At 43.0% G+C, this 26,057-nt stretch overlaps 1 protein-coding gene across 5 annotated transcripts in view; it reads right to left on the reverse strand.

The window, feature by feature from the left end:
* Positions 1-398: 398 nt before the first annotated feature.
* LDLRAD4 (low density lipoprotein receptor class A domain containing 4) overlaps positions 399-26,057 on the reverse strand; it is a 443,648-nt gene continuing 417,989 nt past the window's right edge. Inside the window, exons 4-7 of one of the 5 annotated variants that reach the window (XR_011314078.1) lie at positions 17,697-17,851; positions 7,614-7,667; positions 2,466-4,422; positions 399-2,405 (exon numbers count right to left, since the gene is read on the reverse strand). Coding sequence is in view for 3 of the 5 variants with exons in the window: in XM_069731005.1 (XP_069587106.1) it covers positions 3,880-4,422; positions 7,614-7,667; positions 17,697-17,851 (752 nt within the window). In the remaining 2 variants the exon portion in view is untranslated. Of the gene's footprint in view, positions 4,423-7,613; positions 7,668-17,696; positions 17,852-26,057 lie in introns of all 5 variants that reach the window. The other 4 variants (XR_011314079.1, XM_069731005.1, XM_069731006.1 and 1 more) reach the window with 4 other exon arrangements.

Here is a 26,057-nt window from a genome sequence, read left to right on the forward strand (position 1 = left end):
TGCCGCAACATCAATATGCCTGAATGTCGCCACTGCCTACTAACCTAAAGAGGTGGTGGGGAGGTCACGAGTAGGAAGTTTGCAGTGCTCTGGCTGGCGGACCACCATTGTCGCCACGGGACCAGAGTCCACATATTTTTGGAATATATATATATATATATATATATATATATATATATATATATATATATATATATATATACATACATACATACATACATACATACATATATACACGACCATGATCCCAAGAACAAGCTCGACCTATTGTGCATTTATAATGAGTGGGTTTTTGTTATACAGACTTATTTTAAAAGGTAGTGGGCCAGCACAAGAATGTCCAAACCCTCCGGTGGTAGACGGCATGGAGATCAGTTTTTTTTGTTTTTGTTTTTTTTAGAGGGGGTTCTTGTTCTCGGGATAATGTACTTAATAAAATCCAGACGTACAATAGATCTTATTGCACATCTGTCATAACACTGAATAAGTAACATTGATTTTAGAGTCCTAGGCAGAGTGATTATGTCTTGTTTCACCATGCTTTCTCCATTCTTTTCTGGTTGTAGCCTGGATATGCTGCAGCATTGAGCTAGTGGTAAACCCGACTTCACTCAGACTAAACGCTGCTTTTAGTAATGATGAATTGCCTATCGAGATGGACAGCAAATAGATTAAAGTGCGAGTAGGAGAATGTAATACACTTATCAGAATGTAGACTGTTGATTATGGTATCCTGCCTTCAGGCCAGCGCAGGGTCCGCAGACATGACACCTCCAGGGTCCATGCTTTATTTTTAATGATATGCATATATAGCATGTATATGTCCTCTTATATAAGGGGAAATTCAGCAAATACTAGATCTCTAGTACAGGCATTTGATGTCTCCCATATGTAGCTAGTTAAGTTATATCTGAATATTTTATAATCTTAAGATCTGAAGTGAAGGGGCCACATCAGACACCTCTACAGTTACCTTGCATGTATAGCACAGGCATTATGTTCTTGATAGTAGTGCTGCAGGGTTGTGGAGATCATTAGGATTACTGGGGGCATCTTTGGGAACAATATACTAGTACACAAGGCCTTCAGTGTCGGGATTGCTCAAGTACAACTAATAGCCAGTGTTCTCATGTGAGGTAACCTACATGATGCAGATACATTTCATAACCCTTAAGTAGTAACTCAAGGACCATTCCATCCAGTATGAGCATTAATCAGGTATCGCTGATGCCCTCCCCCACGTGGTATACAGGAATCTTTCCCAACCAGGTATTCTTTATAAAGCAATAGGCAATGTTCTAGGGCTCTTCAACATGGCTGCTAATAAGTAACAGATCTTCAGAAATGTCAAGTAATTTCTCGTCATTAAATCCCCACGCATGAAAAGTTTTTGATCAGTGGATATTTAGAATTGGGAGCTCTATAGACCTAAAAGAGTGCTCGAGTTATTCATTAATGTGACATGCACAATCGTACAAGAACACCTACAATGGATATTCACCTGAAGATCACTTCCGTACATCTGAATGGGCGCCTTGCTCCTAGAGCTCCAACAAACCTGCCGGCATGGCACCCAGCTCTGTTCATTTCTGTGCCATGCTATGTCCTTTATGCTAGATGGAGTACTCATGCCAATCTTTAGCTACATATTAACAAGCCGAGTCCATAGAAAAAGCAGCACAATCAACCCTGAACCTAGGCATTGGTTAGATACGGAATGGCCACCATCCGATTCCCTATTAACAGGCCAACCTATGAAGGTAGAAGGACAAATGTGTCACGGTCCACCCCTTAGGTCGTATGGTTTTCTCATTTTTTGAGGTTTGTTGCATACAGTAACAAATGTGTCATCATGGCGACTTCAGACCTCTGTAGATTTGGGATTTTCTCATACAGATCAGAATCAGATTTCCATCTAAATTTCTACAAGATCTGCAGCGTGCAACTCCACCCAATACAAAAATGTTGTGAATATATGTAAAGTTAGGAAAGAAAGATATTTGGGATTTCCACTAACTTTTCTAGTAATTTTTTTTTTTACAAGGTTTCAGATGACATGCCATGGATATTACCACTCTTTAAAACAGTTTTGTTCTGTTCATGGTGTAGATATGATCCATTGCTATACACCAAGAGGCTAATCTAAAATGTGTGTGAAGAGGGCTATTCTACAGACAGCGGTCATGACAGTCCTTACTTTTGACCACACGTACACACTTAGCCAAGCCCAAAGTCCAAGTAGATGTGTTCTCAATAGTGATGAGCGAGTATGCTCGTTACTAGAGTTTCTCAGAGTATGCTCGGGTGTTCTCCGGGTAATTATGGCGTGCTTGGAGATTTAGTTTATGTCGACGCAGCTGCATGATTTGCAGATGCAAGACAGCTTGAATACATGTGGGGATTGCCTAACAAACAGGCATTCCCCACATGTATTCAAGCTGTCTAGAAGCCGCAACTCATGCAGCTGTGTCGACAAAAACTAAATCTCCGAGCACGCCGAAACTCAGAGCATGCTCGGAGAAGCTTGAGTAACGAGCATACTCGCTCGTCATTAGTTTTCAACAGTGGTGGCAGCTCATCTCTTGTGAGAACAAAGGATCAGACCTGTCAAGCCTGATCCTTATTTCCACAAGCATCTGACATAGAAGGTAAAAATTGGACATCCTTATACAGACAGCTGGCCTGTTTTGCCAAAATTATCAGGTTTGACTACAATTATTCTAATATAAATAGACACCTTAATTCTGTCTTGGCAGAGTACTGTACCACACGCAAAATACAGGGTACACAGCCACATATTTTTGCCTAGTTCATGGCTTTCACAGTGTACAAATGAATAGCCACTGAATGTTACCTGGCAGAAAAGACTTAAGATTCTCACACTTAAGCTAAAAATTCATTTAAAAACAGAGGTTAAAATCCAACAACCAGGCTTATTATCTGGGTGGCTTCGGCACAGCAACTAGCTACATCTGCCAAATGTACATCGTTCATGACCTTCCCAGTCTCTCCTGCATTCGTCTACTGGTTGTAAAAATGATGCATGTACACCTAGTCATAAAACCCTTTTAGAGTCAGAACAAGACATAGTATGTTGATCCTCGTCACCAGCAGTGGTCATGAGTAACATAATTGTGCCAAAACGCAAATGTGTAGGAATGTCACAACCCAAAAATCTGCACACTGACACTATGGACAGTAAAAATGGTCAGTGAACGGATTAAAGGAGGGTTGCTCATTCCGAGTTTACTAGAAAAGAACCGTCATCTAGCAAACTAGTGAGCATGAAACCCTGGCTGGTCTCTGTTGCTGGGTGTCTCAATTGTTGTATCCTCACAGGTAAAAATACTGTATGACAAAAAAAGTCAACGCGTTTCCCTCATAAAATAATCTGAACAATTAGTGCAACTTTTTCTCTTAAAAAACAAAACTCAGCATCCGTTGCATTCACTCTGTCAGTTCACTGTACATATTGGCACGCACAAAAGGGTTATTGATTTACATACAAGAATTAGCGCTGCCCCTACACATCATAAGCACTGGCCATCTGCCGAATAAACGGAGCATTTCTAGATAAACACTTACTTGTTCTATGTCAGTATACAAAAGGCTCGGTGAAGCTTTAGTTCTGTGCCACCTTTCTGTAAAGTTTAAATAAACTGAAATATGATAACATAAAAAAGTTACCTGAAGAAAATGTATGTGGAAAACAGAAAGAACATGTGTAATAGTATCCGATTGCATGCTGTCCTCTGACTGCCATCAGAATCCGCATACATTAAATATGTGCATTTGGCTTAACTTGAGTGTACCACTTGAACAACAGCCCCGTGCACTAGAGTCCCGGGAGTCCTGCGGACAGCGGCCTGGCTACGTCCTTCAGACAAGGTTTCCTGGCTGCCTATCTTTTCCACTGACTGGGACTATTGTGCTCTCTTGATCGGACTGTTGAAGCTGAAGTCTACTACCTGTCTGAGAAGGGGTAGAGGAGTTATTTTGCTGGTGTTGGAAATAAGTTGAGCCTGGGTAATGTCCCATAACTTCACTGTAGGTTGGCGGTGGTCCTTCCATTCTGCCGCTGCTGCTATAGTTGGTTGCACTGATGCCAGAGTTGCTGCTAGGCGGGCACGGGCCCCCATTGTACATGGATATATCTATTAAGTCACTATCAAAAATGGTCCTGTTTGGAGGCGCCCTGACAGATTCTCTGTTCAGTTCCATCTGCTGCTCTGGGTCCCGCAGCTGGAGAGTGCATGGACCTTGGTAAGGTGGAGGCTCCTCGCCATCAGAAAGCGAAATCGTAGGCGGAAGGTCAATCTCATGCTGGATGTAAGGATAAGTCGGCTGGAAGCGGCTGAAACGATCTCTCTGCATAAAGGAAGGAGCTGTGAATCTGTCTCTTGACCTTGGTGCATACATGATCTAGAAAAGAAGATTACAAAGAACAGTCAATGACTCAGTGATAAGGAATTTCAGATATCTCTGCAGTCTGCCAAATCCAAATTCTGTAACAAAGGAGGGGAATCTGTTGTGAATATACAAATGGCAACAGCCCCAAGATTTACTTCTGTAAGCAATGGCCTCAGTCCTGAGACATTTATTCACTCAACATTGAAATTGCAACATTAAGAAGGAAAAGTTGTGGAATTATGGAAATCATAGCATGGAGACATTTATGTGTGAATGATGGAAACGGTTTCAAAACATTTCCATTAATTCTGTACCATTAATTTACAAGCACCACAGCCAGAAATGTTGTGCCATGCTGAATGCAATTGGGCACGCAGGCAGATGAGATCTGCTGCTGGCAGCTGCCTTTGTAACCCATGGCATCTTTCAATGTGCTCAAAGGGAGAAAAGTCTGTTAGCGCTGCAGGCCATCATGGCACATGTAGGCCATTCCCAGAAACGCTACCAACAGGAGGCCACGTCAACACCATGCGATGGTCCCTCGTGAAGGACTCCTCATGGAATTGACCACTTGGTCATGTCAGATTTGAAGAATGGCACGTAGTGAACAATTCTGTTCTGCAATTGAACTTGGAGTTCAAATACCAAGCAAAAAGTGTCTGTGTACACAAACCAACACAAGGCATCAGCATGGCATCAATCTATGACCCAGATGTTCAGACCCAGGGTTCATGACCCCAAGCCACTGCTCTCACTGCTGGAACACATTTACATTCAGGGATAAGTCCAGATTTTGTTTTCAGTGTAATGATAGCCAGAGATTAGTCTGGAAATCATGTGTGCAACACCAGGAAGATGCCTTTATAATGGAAAGTGAGTGTCCAAGCAGAAGTTTTTCAACATGACATTACCAGGCCGCATGTTGCTCGTGCAACTGTGAACAGCCTGCAAGGTCTAAACGTGCTACTATGGCCTGCAGCGCCATCAAACTCCTCTCATCTAGCTCATCTGGGATGTCACTGGTTGGCAATTGCAAACAGAGCTACCAGCAGCAGATCTTTAGGAGTTGTATGTTGAAGTGCATTTGGCACTAAAGAACATTCCTCTAACAACCATGAATGTCCTCACTGATAGTAGCCAAGTTGTGTGCTCATACTTGATACTAAATTAATCCAGATGTTCTGAAAATGGTGTTTCCATTTTTTTCATCATTTGCATATCATTAATATCTATCCATCCTAAGTTTTCCTAATTTCATGACTTTTCCCTTTTGATGTTGCAATTTCAATGTTGCGATGTGTATGTAAAGATCAGATGCAATGCTGCTGGCAAAACCTTCCTGGCAAGACTGGCAGCTCGCACACTTCAGATTATTCCTGTGTGACATGAGCAGCTGAGTTTTCTTTATGGCTATGTGCCTATGATCAGGAAGTAGCAGCACGTTGGAGGTAGCGTATTTTCGCTGCGTTCTAATCACGCAGGCAGATCCGCATGTGTTCACTTAACCATGCGGATTTACCGCATCCAAATACGCTTATTGAAATATCTGCTGTGGAGACCAGCTGATCCGCAGGTGCACGCACACACAGACATGGGATTTCTAGAAATCCCATCCATTATTACTGTAACATCTGGATGCTGTGTTTCACACTGCGTAAATATGTAGCGCCAAAACGGCATCAATTCCTGATCATGAGCACTTACCCTATGAGTGCACCATGTATAGGCTTTAGTTTCCACATTGTAAAAATAAAGGTTGACCATGAACAAGAAAAAAGGGAATCGGTCACTTAAAAAAAAAAAAGCTATTAGCCTGCAGATATAGGGATAATCTGCAGGTTAAAAGTGTTCTGAACTTGCTTGGCACCGGCACTTAACACCCTGCTGCCGGTAGAAAATCAATCAGTTGTTAAAAGGGACTAAAGTTAACAGAATTAATTCCCAGAAGTCTTGCAATCATGTGTCAGCTTTCTCTGCATTTGAGTTTTGGAATAAAACGTCAGTAATCACATATAGCACAGTTTGTGTTGTATGGTTAAGAAAGTTGTCCACTACTTGGACAACTTCTCATACCCCATGCTTGGCCCTGATAAAATTAAAAGGCTATACTCTCCACCCCTGCAGGCGTTGTTCCCGCAATGTCTGTACTCTCTCCCAAAGGCCCTCGTGTGGTTATTGTGACACGTGACCCTGGTGCCCAATCCGTGCTGGTATCACTGTCTCCGCATTCTGTCGATTTGAACATGAAGTCAGATGAGCTGCAGCCCTAACTTCCTCTTCATGTTCAATTCGTCCGAAGGTGGGGACAGTAATGCCGATTGCGCACCAGGGTCATGTGTCAAAAGACCTCACGATAGCCCCAAGAGAGCGAGTGCCGACACCACAGGAATGGTGCCAGCACAGAACGTGAGCATCAGCTATTTTAATCGGGGCCAAGCACAGGGTATGAGAAGGGATTGCTCTAGCAGTGGACTATCCCTTTAAATTTATATTCCCCACCTTAGTTACGGTATTTTTCGGACTATAAGATGCATCGGATCAGAAGACGCACCCCAAATTTTTTTAGAAGGAGAAAGGGGAAAAAAATAAATGTGTCAAATGGGCGTCAGTCTTACATTCCTGAATTAAGCTTACCCGGGGGAAGGGGTCATCGGCAGCGCTGGTGGAGCGGAGTCACAGGGGTTGTTTGGTGGTCCAGTGATGATATGACCCAGACTGGTGAGCAGGTTCGGCGGTGCGGGGGGCTATGGTGACATTTTGTGAAAGCCCGGAGCCCCTGCACATCCATTGCTGCGATGCGATGGTAGTCCCATCCCAGTCTGGTATTGCAGGTTCGGCGGTGATCGGTGGTGCGGGGGCTACCCAGAGGCCACAGCATCAAGGCAATAGAAATTCGGGGACTCCGGGCTTTCACAAATTGTCGCCGGAGCCCCCTGCACCACCGAACCAGGCTGGGATGGGAGCGAGATCGCCTGGCAGCGTCGGACCATGGGAAGAACCGCCCCACGCCTGCTGCCACCATGCTAACTGTAAGTACATTTTGACTAAGACATCCCCCCCCCCCCATTTTCCCCCAAAATTTTTGGGGGAAAAAAGTGCGTCTTGCAGTCCGAAAAATATGATACTTTTATAATGAACATCAGCTGAAAAACTATATCTTACTATATACTACTACATCACTGGTATTTATATGAATATCCTACCTCTGATGCGCCTTGTCGTGACACCAAATTATCTGAAGGCCACAAACACCTTTCCTATTGGAGAAAAAAAAAAATCAGTATAAAATACACATTCATGCATCGAATGTGGAGTTCAATATCTAAGTGGCACAGATAAACTGAGATGTGGATAAACTGGCAGCCACAATAAAACACAGGCACCTACAACCATGTGATCACAGCCATTCACATCTTATATTCAAACTAAAATGTACCCAGGTCAAGTGTTGTCTTTAACCTAAGGTCAAGGAGGCGTCCCTTGTCTGAAGAGGCCATCTTCTAAATAATCACATTTAAATGTGATAAGGTACCAACAAGTGTATACAGGACAGCAGAGACGTATTCTATACCAAGGTCGCGTCCTTGAGCCAGCTTGCTACAAACACTTACCACCAAACCTCCCCCCTCCCTTGCAGTTTCCAGCCTCTGGATCCTGTAGAGTGGGAGTCTGGCACATGAGTGAGTGACTAGAACAGGTTTAGTCTACAGCACTTGATGCATAAATGACTGCCAAACATTTTGGATCTCATGAGTATTACATTATGTAATCAATATGTGTAGACCATACCAGCCACCAGTAGATGGCACCACTGGTATATACATTTTTACTATTAAACTTTTGTTTGACCCTTTGTTTATACAGTCAGTTCCTGGATGTCCAGTCATGTCCAGATCAGGAAAAAGGAACTGTGCAGCCTGACAACTACCTGCGATTTCACCACTAGTGATTTCTACCTTTGGATGAAAGATTTGTTCTTAATTAAAAAAAAAAGAATAACATCTGTGTACAGAGGGCATTTTTGGTACATGCAATTAAGTAAAAATTCTTAAGTATCATCCATGTAGACATGATGCGTAAACGCCCACATAGTAGTTTAGCCCTGCAGTCCTGTGGTCTGGAGGGTGACTACCTAGGAAGACATCTGTATGGAGTTTGTATGGTTTGTTAATTGGGCAAGCAGCTCCAGCTATTGAGTTTAGCCTGCTGCTTGCAAGGAAAGTGAATAACTGGACATATCAGAATTTTTACCAGTGGCGATTGAGAAGGACAGTCTTCATAGTTTCTACGTAAATGGGGTTATTCCCACAAAGTGCATCTGGTCAGTCAGCTCCCAAGATCTAGCTGTGGGGAGAAGACCTGCCTTTAGGAGTCGTCACCAACCCTGTCCGGTACTTTGTCCTGCAGCATTTCAGAGGAAACATAACTGCGATAAAGGAGCCGGTCTATGAAGAGTCATGATGTGATTGGTTACCATTAAAGTGATCTGATAAATCTTCGTCTCGTTGACCATGCTCAATGGGTAATGGAAGCATGTAAACTCGCCCTCTACACAGGAAAGAAGTGTCCCCATACTGAAACCGCTGTCTGTAACGATATTAGCCAAGCCAGGGCCTCAGATAGTCATGGTGTAAAGCTTCTTGAGTCATCCGACACCGACTTGTATGGAGTTGCCTCTAATATATGCCACTAGTGATACTTTGCCCCCGGGTAGAGGCATTTTGACTGATCTAAAGCAGCAACAATCCACACTAGTAACAGCGAAGTGTCACTGCAGGAACCAGAAATTGAGAATTGCTTTAGGACCGTCCTAGTCACTGTCCACATGGTTCAGGTAAAATCTCATGAAGGTAACAGACAAAACAGACAGTGGATACTCATGTTATTCACATGTTACAATAGGTTAGGTTTTCTTTAACGTGTACCCAAAGTGCTATGAGGCCAGGAGGAGAACATATCGTCATCTGCCCGTAGAAGCAGAAGGTAACGAGGTTATACAGCATGACACGAGCTGTGAACAAAGAAAACTAAGAAGCTCTTAAGACAATACTGATGAATTGGGGTGCTGCAAGACTAGCAGATCAAGTGTGGATCATTGCTATCACTTCTGCAGAAGAGATACAGGAATATATTAAGGGGTGTCAGTCACCCCCAAGATCTATACAGTTATTCAGGGGACTGGCTATAGAAGTCATACTAGTGCTGAACTTATCAGTGGAACAATGCTTGAGATAAATACTATTAAAGGAAATCTGTCAGCAGGTTTTTACTATGTATTCTGAAGACAGCAGGAGATTGAGGCTGAAACACCTCAGGGATGTGTCACTTGTCAGTGGGTGCTGTTTACTAAAGGTACCTTCACACTAAACGACGCTGCAGCGATACCGAAAACGATCCGCATCGCTGCAGCGTCGCTGTTTGGTCGCTGGAGAGCTGTCACACAGACAGCTCTCCAGCGACCAACGATGCCGGTAACCAGGGTAAACATCGGGTTACTAAGCGCAGGGCCGTGCTTAGTAACCCGATGTTTACCCTGGTTACCATCCTAAAAGTAAAAAAAAAAAAATGCTTCATACTTACCTTCCGCTGTCTGTCCTCGGCGCTCTGCTTCTCTGTACTGGCTGTGAGCACAGCGGCCGGAAAGCAGAGCGGTGATGCCCAATTATTAGAGGATGACCGTGTCCTCTGCGGCGACTCCATCTGCAACCTGTGAGGAAGCCTGGCAGGAAGTGTTCAATTTCCCCACAAGTGACCCCATATTGGAAACTAGACCCCCCCCAAGGAACTTCTCTAGATGTGTTGTGAGAACTTTGAACCCCCAAGTGTTTCACTACAGTTTAACGCAGAGCCGTGAAAATAAAAATGTTTTTTTAGCCCCCCAAATTTTTATTTTCCCAAGAGTAACGAGAAATTGGACCCCAAAAGTTGTTGTCCAATTTGTCCTGAGTACGCTGATACTCCATATGTTGGGGTAAACCCCTGTTTGGGCACACGGGAGAGCTCGGAAGGGAAGGAGCACCGTTATACTTTTTTAACGCAGAATTGGCTGGAATTGAGATTGGACGCCATGTCGCGTTTGGAGAGCCCCTGATGTACCTAAACTGTGGAAACCCCCCAATTATAACTGAAACCCTAACCCAAAACACACCCCTAACCCTAATCCCAACCCTAACCACACCCCTAACCCGAACATGCCCCTAACCCTAATCCCAACCACACCCCTAATCCCAACCCTAACCACACCCCTAACCCTAATCCCAACCATAACCACGCCCCTAACTCCAACCATAGCCCTAACCACACCCCTAACCCTGACACACCCCTAACCCTAATCCCAACCATAAATGTAATCCAAACCCTAACTTTAAAAATGCACAGCGGAAAAAAATGCAGCATGTTCATTAATTTTGCGGAAAATCTCCAGATTTGCCACTATATAATATAGTAGTGCAAAGCTCCGGAAAAATCAGCATTAAAAAAAGTAAAAAATTCGGGGAAAAAATGCGAGCGGATTTCTTTCAGAAAAAGTCCGGTTTTGTTCAGGAAATTATAGCCTCATAGTAGCTGGATCACAATACAGGTCCTTCTCAAAAAATTAGCATATAGTGTTAAATTTCATTATTTACCATAATGTAATGATTACAATTAAACTTTCATATATTATAGATTCATTATCCACCAACTGAAATTTGTCAGGTCTTTTATTGTTTTAATACTGATGATTTTGGCATACAACTCCTGATAACCCAAAAAACCTGTCTCGATAAATTAGCATATTTCACCCATCCAATCAAATAAAAGTGTTTTTTAATAACAAACCAAAAAACCAACAAATAATAATGTTCAGTTATGCACTCAATACTTGGTCGGGAATCCTTTGGCAGAAATGACTGCTTCAATGCGGCGTGGCATGGAGGCAATCAGCCTGTGACACTGCTGAGATGTTATGGAGGCCCAGGATGCTTCAATAGCGGCCTTAAGCTCATCCAGAGTGTTGGGTCTTGCGTCTCTCAACTTTCTCTTCACAATATCCCACAGATTCTCTATGGGGTTCAGGTCAGGAGAGTTGGCAGGCCAATTGAGCACAGTAATATCATGGTCAGTAAACCATTTACCAGTGGTTTTGGCACTGTGAGCAGGTGCCAGGTCGTGCTGAAAAATGAAATCTTCATCTCCATAAAGCATTTCAGCCGATGGAAGCATGAAGTGCTCCAAAATCTCCTGATAGCTAGCTGCATTGACCCTGCCCTTGATGAAACACAGTGGACCAACACCAGCAGCTGACATGGCACCCCACACCATCACTGACTGTGGGTACTTGACACTGGACTTCAGGCATTTTGGCATTTCCTTCTCCCCAGTCTTCCTCCAGACTGGCACCTTGATTTCCGAATGACATGCAAAATTTGCTTTCATCAGAAAAAAGTACTTGGGACCACTTAGCAACAGTCCAGTGCTGCTTCTCTGTAGCCCAGGTCAGGCGCCTCTGCCGCTGTTTATGGTTCAAAAGTGGCTTTACCTGGGGAATGCGGCACCTGTAGCCCATTTCCTGCACACGCCTGTGCACGGTGGCTCTGGATGTTTCCACACCAGACTCAGTCCACTGCTTCCTCAGGTTCCCCAAGGTCTGGAATCGGTCCTTCTCCACAATCTTCCTCAGGGTCCGGTCTCCTCTTCTCGTTGTACAGCGTTTTCTGCCACATTGTTTCCTTCCAACAGACTTACCATTGAGGTGCCTTGATACAGCACTCTGGGAACAGCCTATTTGTTGAGAAATTTCTTTCTGGGTCTTACCCTCTTGCTTGAGGGTGTCAATGATGGCCTTCTTGACATCTGTCAGGTCGCTAGTCTTACCCATGATGGGGGTTTTGAGTAATGAACCAGGCAGGGAGTTTATAAAAGCCTCAGGTATATTTTGCATGTGTTTAGAGTTAATTAGTTGATTCAGAAGATTAGGGTAATAGGTCGTTTAGAGAACCTTTTCTTGATATGCTAATTTATTGAGACAGGTTTTTTGGGTTATCAGGAGTTGTATGCCAAAATCATCAGTATTAAAACAATAAAAGACCTGACAAATTTCAGTTGGTGGATAATGAATCTATAATATATGAAAGTTTAATTGTAATCATTACATTATGGTAAATAATGAAATTTAACAGTATATGCTAATTTTTTTAGAAGGACCTGTACATACCTAGGGTTGTCTGTACAAGTTGTTGAGACTGATACCCCGCACACTACATATCTGCTCAGAGAGGTAACCATAGGCATTGCCCTGACTGTACCGACATGTTCTATTGGGCTGTATTTTATCTCTAGACTTTATAAGTTGGGAGTTTTATAAGCAACTCTCCTAATTCAACACCAGTCTATGTTCAGGATGGTGAAGACCACATGGGGGGTGACTGATGCCCAGTTGGAAAAGGTTCTGGCAATCCAAGCAGAATTGCAACGTTTCAGGAAAAAAAAAAAAAAAGAACAGGATCCGCAATATGCACTGTTGACATGTTTATTTTTCTCTCTGAAAGGAGATCGCTGGGAAAATGGATCTCAAACCCAAAAGGGACACTTGAAGAATTATTTTGTTATTAGGCATTATAAGCACTTGTGAGCCGGCACTTGAATTAGTGGGACAGCACCAGTAATCGGGGACAAAGGTACAGCCGTTCTTCTAGCACTTCGGGTATGTTCCCAAAGGGATTTTTCAGACAGATAATCCACTATTACAGTAGCACTGAGGTTTATGACATTTTAAGAATCTCATGTTTGTGCTGCAAAGAACATTTGCTGTGTAAACTGACTGCAAATCTACAATACTTGAATGTAAAAATTACCAAAAAGGCTTTAAAGAGACAAGGATTAATGATCACAGTATTACAACTTGTGCCTAAGTCAATACTTCTCTTCCAGCTGCGAGGAAGAGCAGAAACATAGGCCAGCATATAGTGAACTTGGTGTAGTGACATGTGAAGACGCAAGCAGAAACCTCAGGAAGGAAGGGCGTAAACAGCAGAAAAAGCGACAATTTTCATCCAAGGTGGGATAGATAATGAAGCAACAGATTGGTGGGTGTGACCAACTTAGGACTAAAGGTAGGGGTTTCTTCACCTTAGATGATGCCCAATTATTAGAGGATGACCGTGTCCTTTGCGGCGACTCCATCTGCAACCTGTGAGGAAGCCTGGCAGGAAGTGTTCAATTTCCCTACAGCACAATCACAGGGAAAAGAGGTAGTACACCGAGCTGACTGATCTGATGGGTTTGTGTTAGGCAAGGGCTACACCGACACTGGCCATGACATGTAGCACCCAAACATTGCTCTATGGCACAGCTCAATGTAGGCAAGTAAGTGCAGGTTGCGACCTGCAAGTCACAATTTAGAATTTTGTGTGACTTTAGTATTATCAGGTCTCCCCCATCCAATCTGAAGGGAGGAAAAAAAAAAAACTTTGCAGAGCTGCACACGGCAAACCTTGTTCTTTCGCTAAAAAGTTGTACCAACTCTGCTTCCTGTGACTGAATCTGCCCCAAATTAATATTAGTTGTCCCACCTCCCCTCACGTGGTCTTCTAACCTATCGCAACCCCCAGGGTCAGGATGTTGGAGGGCTGGGTTACTTTTAAAGGCTTTGAGGTGTTTTTAGTTGAGAAGTCATGCACATACAAAGTAAAAACGTATGCAGCATGTCAATTTATGCAGCGGATGTTTCCACAGATTTCATTCCAGAAAATAAAATCCACAGTTCTTTAGTGCTGCGTATTTTTCTGCGCCATTTCTGTATGGCTGATACAGTTCTATGTGCATTGTGAGAAATGCAGACACTGGGAAGGTTTATTATAAAGAGATACAGAATCACCAAGAAATGCAGCATCGATCACCGCGTAAATATAAAGAGAAAGCTATGAGTTTTAGAGATGAGCTCTTGTCCTGAAATGGCCGGTAAAAAAGAAAAACCCGCAGAGAAGTTACTCTGTACTAAGGACTACACCAGAATGGCACCCCTAGAGCGCCACAAAATCCTGTCCACTGCCCGTCCTAATGAGAGCCGACTGCCTCCTACAGCTACGCCTTTCATAAAGCCTAGAGAGCAGAGGAGCGATGTGCAGTCAGCTGTCTGGGTCATACATGACACATGCCTCCCATCACAAAAAGCAAAGTGGAGCCCCAGCGCCAGAAGCAGCTCCACAAGTGCACTGTCATGGAAAAAGCTGTTCTTCCCGCTTCTACTGTCATAGCAAAGCCTCAAAAGAAAATGATGGAAGATGAAAGCAGCACAAGTGTAAAGAAATCAAGTTCAGAGCGTTCCCGGTCTCCATCTTCTGTCTCTACAGATCTAATTGTCAGCGACACTGGCCTGTTCAGAAGACTCTTAGGCTGTGAGAACACGTTAAAACTATCAAACGCGAAAAAAACGCATATATTATGCATCCCATCATTTAGAATGCATTCCGCATTTTTTGTGCACATGATGCGTTTTTTTCCGCAAAAAAAAAAAAAACACATTGCGGTAAAAAAATGCAGCATGTTCATTAATTTTGTGGATTTTTGCAGATTTCCCACTATATTATTGCAATGGGAACCTCTGGAAAAATCAGCAAAAAAAACACACCAAAAACGCAGTAAAATCTCTGTAAAGTCGCGGATTTCTTGCAGAAAATGTCCGGTTTTGCACAGGAAATTTCTGCAAGAAATCCTGAACATAGCCGTAGGCAAATAAGGTAGAGTTTAAAAGGCTTTATTCACCCATCAGTGCATTAAAGAAAAAAAAACAGTTGTGCTACTTTGGTCTATTCTCAGGACTTAACTTAGGCTGGGTTCACATTGCGTTATGGTGGTACGTTTAACGGACTACGTTACACCGCGGCATAATGCAGTGTAACGTAGTCCTTTAACGACACCATAGACTGCAATGGGCGTGCGCTAGCGATGTGCCGTCATTGAGTGGCGGACCAGAGACGTGGGCTGCAGCGTTTCCAGGTCAGTCACTGCTAGCGCTGTGCCAAAGTCGGCACTTGCGTTAGCGCAGTCCGTTTAACGTATGCGTTGAACGGACTGCACTAACGCAATGTGAACCCAGCCTTACTCAAGTGATTAGGTCCACAGAAAAACAATACAAAAAACCAGACCGTACAACAGCACAGTTTCCATCTGTGTGCGATCTGTTTTTCATCGACCAGCTGGTAAGGAGAAGTTTGGGAAGCCTCCATTCATGCAAGAGAAAACCGGATTAACAAAAAAAAAAAAACCCAAGGAACGTAAACTGATGAGGACAAATACAGGAAGAGAAAAGGTGTTTTATTAACACAATATGGACAATAAGGCTTTTGTGTAAATATATCCCTGAAAAATGCACCACACTAATGATTACCAATGGAAAATCTTATTCTGCATTGCTGTGTCCAGTTTTATTCATTTTCATTTCTAAACCATCGCTAGAACCAATATTAAAAATCGATGTACTATGGACAGTGATCAACTAAATATACTGAGTGACAAGTTATCGGTATATATAGGAAGAATTAAGCCATGTTCACATGCGACAAATGCTACAGATTCGGTTTGCTACTACTGTATTCTCTGCAGATTTTTCTCCCATAAATCTAAAGTGGATGAGAGTACAATAGAGGGTTTACATTTTTTTGTGTTTATTTTTTAAAATTTGCATACTTTGCTGTTTTTTTGCAGCAAGAGCAACAGGAAAATCTGCACCAGCTTTTCGTGCAATATCATGCGAGTTTCCACTGCAGATTTATCTGTGGGTTTCTTATACTTAACAGGAAAGATATATATCTTGGTACCGTGTTAGCCAGTAGATAGAAAAATATTTAGAATTGAGTCCTCAGTGGTTGATATCTTTTAATGGCTAAGTGAAAAGATGGTAACAAATTGCAAGCTTTCGAGACTACACAGGTCTCTTCATCAGGCAAAGACTAAAACAAATTCTGAAGAATCACATATTTATGCACAACATCATATAGAAGAAAAAAAAAAAAACACCATGGATAAGCCAGGTGACATGAAGAAGAATTACCATGGGTGATAAACAGTTACGTCCATAAATATTGGCCCAATATTTATGGACGTAACTGTTTATCACCCATGGTAATTCTGCTTCATGTCACCTGGCTTATCCATGGTGTTTTTTTTTTTTCTATACGATGTTGTGCATAAATATGTGATTCCTCAGAATTTGTTTTAGTCTTTGCCTGATGAAGAGACGTATGTAGTCTCGAAAGCTTGCAATTTGTTACCATCTTTTCACTTAGCCATTAAAAGGTATCAACCACTGAGGACTCAATTCTAAATATTTTTTTATACTTAACAGTAATTCCTTACCAAATTTTAACAAGCGTGCATGTACAAGCGTGCATGTACAAATATAATTCTAGTAAGGTCAGGTTCACATTGCGTTAACAGCCCGTTCAATACACACGTTAACGGGCTGCTGTTAACACAAGTGCCGATGTCATCGCGCTAGCGCTAGCAGATGCTCTATCTGCACTAGCAGTGACGGACCTGGAAACGCTGCAGCCCGCGTCTCAGGGTCCGTCACTCAACGACGGCACATCGCTAGCGCACGCCCATTGTGGGTGTGTGCTAGCGATGCGTCCGACATTGGCAGTGTTAACAGACTGCGTTACACCGCGTTATGCCGCGGTGTAACAGTCCGTCCAACGGACGCCAGTAACGTAATGTGAACCCAGCCTAATTCTTTATCACTGGATGTCCCACCTACAAGACCTCTTTACGGTACAGGCACAGTCAGTCACCTGTAGCTTCTCGCTATCGCGCACAAATGAAACATTTGAGTGTAGGACACTGGTGCATTGGAAAGGGCACAGATATTATAAGGTATGGAACAATTCAGTTTGTTCACCTTAACAGACATTGACAGAGCCTGGGATTTCCTGGATAAGTTTTAACATGGGTGCAGTGGTTTCCATTATTAAAAGGAAAGGGAAAGTGCCAGATACATTACAGACCTGTGCACTGTTAACTCATGAGATGCATTGGGTCAGTCATTTTCATAGGAAGTGTGTCCTACCTCCTCCTCTCCATAAACCTCTGAGCAGCTGAAGTAATCTGATACCTCAGTGAATGGACTGTGTATTCATCATCACTGATCATTTGGCAAAATCCATCCAGGAGAAATGCAGTGTCTCTTATCTTCCCTTTTACTATGGATTTCAGAAATTACAATGTGAAGTTCAGTTGGTATATATGAAGATGGGGCTCCCCCAAGTGTGACCAATGAGGACTAGACTACAGAAAGGAGGAAGACTCACCGGCTGTAGAACTTCTTCTTGTCTTCTGCTTTGGCTTTGTCGGTTAGTGAAGGACCAGGTGGAGAGTTTATAATGATTAAGAAGGCAGACGATCACGACCACCATCACCGTTATAACCACGATTATGATAATTATCTGCACAAACTCCAGTTCAGCTGAAAGACAAAAACATATCCTTACTATATTACCAAATACTGGATACAGCTTTAAGTGGAGCCCTATGCATTACACTCCAACCCAGTTTCATAAAATTAAAAAGGAATCCGTCAAGTTGATACCTTTCTAAAACAATCCCTTCATGCATGCTCTAAATGATGTAAAGGCCTTTGTCATTGTAATTGTGCACCCAGCAGCAAGCCTTACATGCAACACAGGATATTGAAAACTTTATATTTTGTAAGTGAGGCTGGAAGGGAATCGAGACCACCGGCAATATACTCCGCTCTAAAGTGTCTGACATTTTCATCTCTAATGCAACCCATCTTCCCCTGACTGATGCCTCCTAAGTCAGCCGCAGTCTTCAAATGGCAAATGCACAAAAGAATCTTCAACCCCTTCTGTGCCAGTCCTGATTTGGGGAAATACTATGGAGGATCCAAAACGCACAATCACGTTCACCTGTAAAATGTGACCTCACACAGTACTGGAAATACAAATAAAAATACAAGTTTGGGTAATGGTCACAAATCTATAAAATAAAAACAAAAAAACTTTAAAAAAAAAAAAAAAAAAAAAGTGCTCATCTGCCATCAGCGAGAACTGATGAAAATTAGCTGATGCCTGTGACATGTCACTGATCATTTGTGCTTATGTTGCATTGTAATGTATGCTGGATGCCAGCTTTGGCATAAATTGAGAATTGAAGAAGGAGACATTCCAGCAAGATGAAAACTTGGTAAAGTCAAAAAAATGTTATTAGATAGAAAACATTAGTGGTAGAATAACCAGCAGCACACTGTCCAAATGTGTTTCATCTTAAAAGCCGTATTCTTGGCTTTTTTCACAACCATGAAGTCCAATTTTAGAAAGATCCTCAAAATGGGAGAAACATGTACATCCTTGAGACAAATAAGCTGTGCAGAAAATATGGCGGAAACACAAGGTGTTTAAGATTCATGGTGCAGATACAATGAGAGCCGAGTATGCATTGCATGTGCACAGACAGATACAAGAAAATATACCCAATGATTACATGAATCTGAAGAGCTCACATCCTATCAGATAGGTTCCACAAGTGAAACATCACATCCAGGTGGTGGGTCAAGAAAATGATCTTTGCAGCTTTCATGCAGGGCTAGATAAGAGTACCGTACTTATTACTTTTGTGTTAAGTTCTTGTCATTGAACTTTCCAAAGCTTCACAGTTCCAACTTGAGACCCATTTCAGTTTTCCTCACTCCCCCTAGACTGTTGGTACGCCATATGCGTTCTGTATTGTGAGCATGTACATGGATGGGGAGGCAGGCACTAATTTCACCCTTCTCCTGCTTTATTCAGCAGGAACAATTCCAGGTGATGGGCAACTATGGAGCAAGTATTTTTTTAATTGACTATAGAAAAAAAAAAAAGTTTAACAAAGAATCAAAAGTAAGAAGCGAACATTAAAAAGGTACCGTATATACCCGAGTATAAGCCGAGATTTTCAGCCCATTTTTTTTTTTTTTTAGGCTGAAAGTGCCCCTCGGCTTATACTCGAGTCATTGTCCCAGGGGGGTCGGCGGCTGTCACATACTCACCTGCTCCTGGCGTGGTCCCTGCATCTCCAATGGTCTCCGGGCACTGACAGCTTCTTCCTGTGTTGAGCGGTCACGTGGTACCGCTCATTACAGTAGTGAATATGGATGCGACTCCACTCCGATAGGGGTGGAGCTGCATATTCATTACTGTAATGAGCGGTACCACGTGACCACTCAACGCTGAAAGAAGCTGTCAGCGCCCGGAAAACACCATCAGGGAAGCTGCCAGGGACCGCGCTGGGAGCAGGTGAGTATAATAGGGAGGGTGATCAGCATTGCACGATATTCACCTGTCCTCGATCCACCGCCGGGCATCGCTCTGTCTTCCCCATTCTCTGCTGTGACGCTCAGGTCAGAGGGCGCGAGGACGTGGTTAGTGCGTGCCCTCTGCCTGAACGTCAGGATGCTGAAGACACAGCGGCGCCCGGCAGTGGAACAAGGACAGGTGAATATTGCAAGTGCCGGGGGGCTGAACGACGAGAGATGAGCATGTCATTTTTTTTTTTTTTTAATCGCAGCAACAGCATATGGGGCAAATATCTCTATGGAGCGTCTTATGGGGCCATAATCAGCAATTGTGCAGCATTACATAGGGAAAATATCTCTACGGAGCATCTTATGGGGTCATAATCTCCATTTATGCAGCATTATATGGGGCAAATATCTCTCTTGACCACCTTATGGGGCCATAATCTCCATTTGTGTAGCATTATATGGGGCAAATATCTATGGAGCGTCTTATGGGGCCATAATCAGCATTTGTGCAGCATTATATGGGGAAAATATCTCTATGGAGCATCTTATGGGCCATAATCAGCATTTGTGCAGCATTATACGGGGCAAATATCTCTATGGAGCATCTAATGGGGCCATTATTAATCTTTGTGCAGGGCGTATTTTGTATGGAGCATCTGATGGGGCACATCATGAACTGTAAGGAGGCATCTCTAACAAAGCTTCCAACACAGATTACACAAGAACCACAAGATGGATTTCTTCACCCCAGGCATTATTTTAATCAGCATCACGGCAACATGACAGTGTCTGTAGTTTACTTAGCAAACCCTGCTGACAGGATCTCTAAGCGTAACCATAGTTTTCTAGCTCAATGTGGCTAAGTAATTTTACCTGCGTACAGAAAATCACAGACACTGTCAGAAAATTTTGCCGAACTACATCTCTGAATCACTTCTAAAATTAAGCCAAGGTGACATTTTAGAGACTGCCTTCAAAAGACCCATCAGAACAGAACATGAGGAGTGCAGATGCTTGACAAATGGTTAATACTGACATTACAGCCACAACTCCTTAAAGGTAATCTGTCAGTAGGTTCACCCCTTGTAAGCCATCTATATGGGCATGGAGGTCAAAATGTGGAGTAAACTAATATCTTGATGTCTGTGCGCAGATGATTAAATCCCAGAGAAATCCATGACTTTCTATGTAAGTGAGCTGTTAAGGTCTATGGGCCAGACACTGATCTCCCAGAGAATCTGCCTCCAGAGCTTATTGATAATGACAGTTGGCGTTACCAGTGTGAGACATGTAATGACTCAAGCAAAGAATTACCCAAAAGTTCATCTTCAATCCTTGCCCGATGCAAACAAGCAATGAAACCACAAACTAAGGGTACGTTCACATTCGCGTCTTTGGACGCAGCGTCCTAGACGCAATGCACGACGCACGAAAGACACATATAAAACGCAGGGTTTTTTTACGCAAGCGTTTAACGCATGTGTCGTAAAACGCAGTGTTCTTTTTTCAAAACCTTTGCGTTTTCCCAAAAAAACGCAGCATTTTACGACACATGCGTTTTCATAAAGTGATGTCATTCTTTACAATTGCATTAAAAAAAAGGCCCCAATTAGTGTCTAGACACTAGATAAAGACCATCAATGGCTAGAAGAGGGTGGGTGAATACCCTGGCACAGATGAATTCCTCCTTATTATACTTACAGGTTTTGAAAGCAGATCCTCACTGGTGTCTCAGGTGTCTGATGTGTCCTTGTGTCCTGAAGGCAATTAAAAGACAATGCCAGATATATATATATATATATATATATATATATATATATATATATATATATATATATATATATATATATATATATATATATATATATATATATATATATATAGTCTTTTCAGTGTCTAGACACCGTCTACACATCCTATTTTTTAATTAAAAGAACGCATGCGTCGTACAACGCACAACAACGCAAGTACTTGCGTCTACTGCGTTGCCAATACAATTCAATGGGTTTTGAGACGCATAGACGATGCAAAGGCGACGCATGCGTTCTTTTAAAAAATTTATGACGCCAAAAAAATGCAACATGTTGCGTTTGTCGCGCCCTGCCAGGTGCGTCGAAACGACGCATGCGTCGCAAAACGCACCGAAACACATGACAACGCATGCCCATGCGTCCCCAATGTTAAAGATAGGGACGCGTGACGCATGCGTTGTTTTGCGGCGATGACGCAGTGTCCAAAGACGCGAATGTGAACGTACCCTAATCTGATCTTTTGCAATTGTTCTCATCTTTTATACGTACATAAAAAAAATAGTTTGTCGGTAAAACTCCCACTCCGGTAATAAAGGTTTGTAAACATTGGTCATCAGAGGAGGGAGAAAAAATAAAAATCTCACAACCGCAATAGAAAAAAAAAAGGGGCAATCATTTTATCATACGTATGCAAGTCCTGTAATTATTATAGATTCACTTAAGATTGTATGACCTTATTGGAGGAACCTTAGTCTGAATTTTATACAGTTGTTTGAATTATCACTGACTAGAAAGTTTGTATGAAGAAATACTACAATATACTGCCAGACTATTAGGAAATAGAGCAAACTAGAGTAAAGCAGGTCACAGAGACTACATGAGGACAACGGACTGAACCACAGCGGAGCAGCAGGATTTGGAGAAGAACTAGTAGTCAAAAGTATTTCTAACCTATCATTTCCTTTCCTTCTGACCACACCATCAGTTTTAGATCAAGGTATGTCAACACTTCCAGTACCATAAAGTAATAAAACCATTACATGTTTACTATGGAGGCGACAATGGAAACCTTGCTCTTGTACAGGATGTGCACTCTGAAAGTGACCGTTCACTGAACTTAAACTGATAATGTAGTGTACAGCCAGTTTTAGTATTATGTTCACATAATAGCCTATAAATGCATGGGATACACTGCAGTCAGAACTCGTCCTGTAGAATATTAAAGGGCAAAACCATGGATGTTAGAGTCCCGCCAAACCAATAAAAAAAAAAAAAAAGTTTGGTTCGGGTACCAGAACAGTGCCCGAACCTGGACACCATTCACTTGAATGGGGAGCCCGAACATCCAGTGTTTTGCAAACACTACCTGTGATCGGCGGCAACATTATTATCACCCGTCAGAGCCGCAGTTCCCACACTATCAAATGACAAGGTGAGCCAGCAGCTGTGATCGGAGGTAAAAAAAAAAAAAAAAAGGTCTGGTGACTGGCGTCGGCTGATTAAATTACTGCCATCAGCCTACGCCTGCTGCCGCTAACAGAGCAAGCTGTGGCTGATGGGAGTATCAATTGGTACCTTTGCTCTAAATAAGTATTTTTTTTTTTTTTTAAATGGCATGGTTCCCCTGTATTTTTCATAACCAGCCAGGCAAAGCAGACGGCTGCAACCCTTAGCTATCAGCATTAGCAAGGTTGGTTATCAAGAATAGAGGGGACCGCCCCCATTTTTGACAATCAGCCAAGCTAAAGCTGACAGCTGGGGGCTTGTATTCTCAGGCTTGATAATAGCAGCTCGCAACAACCCAGAAAAGGCACATCTATTAGATGCGCCAGTTCTGGCACTTTGCCTGGCTTTATTCTGGCTGTGTGTTTATTTACAACACAACGATAGGATTAGTAATGGATAGACGCCTCTCCACTACCAAGCCATAGACTTTGTCACCAGACAATACAAATCAACCACACAAATATGAACAGCACTTGCCACTGCCATAGGGCAAGTGGGAAAGCCGGGCAAAGCGCCACAATTGGTGCATCTAATAGATGCACCTTCACTGGGCGGATATGGGCTCCTATTTTTAGGCTGAGGGGGCCAATATCCATGGCCCCTCACCAGTTTGAGAGTACCTGCCCCCAGCTGTGTGCTTTGGCTTAAGCTACTTTCACACTAGCATCGTGCACTGCAAAATTGCTTGCAGGATACGTTTTTCTCCATAGACTAACATTAGCGACGCATTGCGATGCTTTGCCACACGTCGCAACAGTCGTGCGACGGTTGCGTCGTGTTGTGGCGGACAGTCGGCACCAAAAAAGTTGCATGTAACGTTTTTTGGTGCGTTGTGTCCGCCATTTCTGACCGCACATGCGCGGCTGGAACTCCGCCCCCCCTCCCCGCAGCTCAGAATGGGGCAGATGTGTTGTAAAAATGCATCCGCTGCCCCTGTTGTGCAGCGCTTCCACAGTATGCGTCGGTGCGCCGCAATGTCGCATTGCGACGTGCAGTGCACGACGCTAGTGTGAAAGTAGCCTTAGCCAATTGCAAAAAATGGGTGGGACCCCACAGTTATCAAATTTAAATAATTTTCAAAGGTAAGGCATGGGGACCCCTCAATTATTGATAACAATGTTGCTTAAACTGATAGGTGAGGGTTGCCACCAGCTGCTCCTGCTCTCACTGTTATTAGCAGTAGCAGGCATAGTCTGATGGGAGTAGTAGCCCCATCAGCCGACGCCAGTAACCAGAGGTAAACTTTATACCTCCAGTCACAGCTGCAGGCTCACACTCATCTGAAAGCATAAGAGCAGCGCTCTGACCGGTGGTATTAATCTTACGGTCGATGAGTGCCACCAATGTTTTGAGGATGTCATGCAAAGGACAGCACGGGAAACACCCAAACAGTTACACGGACTTTATGGTGAAGTCAGTGTTCGGGTATCGTGCACTTACAGTAGGTGTACAGTACGAACCCTGAACTTTACTGTTCAGGTTCGCCCATCTCTATTGTTGAAAGTCAGAAAATAACTTGGCGCTCAAAAAGAACCTTGGCGTGAAAAGATGCGTGGTGAGTTTTTTTCTGACTTTGAATTATTTTGGACTGGATGCCCTACTTGAGCATCTATACTATACACTGTGTGCAGAATTATTAGGCAAGTTGTATTTTAGAGGATTATTTTATTACTTTTAGTTGTTGATCAATAATATGTTCTCAATCAACCCAAAAGACTCAAATATCAAAGCTTAATATTTTTGGAAGTTGGAGTGGGTTTTTTTTTTTTTTTAGATTTGGCCATCTTAGTAGGATATCTGTTTGTGCAGGTAAATATTACTGTGCAGAAGTATTAGGCAACTTAATAAAAACCAAATCTATTCCTATCTCACTTGTTTATTTTCACCAGGTCAACCAATATCACTGCACAAAATTTAGAAAAACATTTCTGACATGCAAAAACAACCCCCCCCCCCAAAAAAAAAGTGACCAATATAGCCACCTTTCTTTATGATGACACTCAACAGGCTTCCATCCATAGATTCTGTCAGTTCCTCGATCAACATTGCGTGCAGCAGCCACCACAGCCTCCCAGACACTGTTCCGCGAGATGGACCGTTTTCCCTCCCTGTATAGCTCACATTTTATGTCGGACCACAGGTTCTCTATGGGGTTCAGATCAGGTGAACAAGGGGGCCATGTCATTTTTTCCTTCTTTGAGACCTTTACTGGCCAGCCACGCTGTGGAGTAGTTGGAGGTATGTGAGAGCATTGTCCTGCATGAAAACCAGGTTTTTCTTGAACTATACCGACTTCTTCCTGTACCACTACTTGAAGTTGTCTTACAGAAACTGGCAGTAGGTCTGGGAGTTGAGCTTCACTCCATCCTAACCCCGAAAAGGTCCCACAAGTTCATCTTTGATGATAAGAGCCCATACCAGTACCCCACTTCCACCTTGCTGGCGTCTGAGTGGAGCTCTCTGCCCTTTACTGATCCAACCTCTGGCCCATCCATCTGGCCCATCAAGAGTCTCATTTCATCAGTCCATAAAACCTTTGAAAAGTCAGTCTTAAGATAAATTGTCAAGACTGGGCCAAGAAATATCTTATGTTTCTTGTTCAAAGGTGGTCGTTTTTCAGCCTTCCTTACCGTGGCCATGTCCCCGAGTATCGCACACCTTGTGCTTTTTGTTACTCCAGCAACGTTGCAGATCTGAAATATGACAAAACTGATGGCAAATGGCATCTTGGCAGCTTCACGCTTGATTTTCCTCAATTCATGGGCTGTTATTTTGCGCCTTTTTTTTGCCCAACACATCTTGCGACCCATGAAACGCTTGATTGTTCGGTGGTCACGCTTCAAAAGTTTGGCAATTTCAAGACTGCTGCATCCCTCTACAAGACATCTCACAATTTTGAACTTTTCAGTTCAGCGCCGGCCTGCCGCCGCTGTGCTCTGCTTTACGGCCGGCGCTGACAGTGCAGGGAAGCTGACGGCGAGGGACGCGACAGACACCGGAATGTAAGTATGTAGTGTTTTTTTTTTTTTTACATTTACAATGGTAACCAGGGTAAATATCGGGATACTAAGCGCGGCCCTGCGCTTAGTAACCCGATGTTTACCCTGGTTACA

This window comes from Ranitomeya imitator, chromosome 6 (assembly GCF_032444005.1).
Source record: "Ranitomeya imitator isolate aRanImi1 chromosome 6, aRanImi1.pri, whole genome shotgun sequence".
Classification (NCBI taxonomy): Eukaryota; Metazoa; Chordata; class Amphibia; order Anura; family Dendrobatidae; genus Ranitomeya; species Ranitomeya imitator.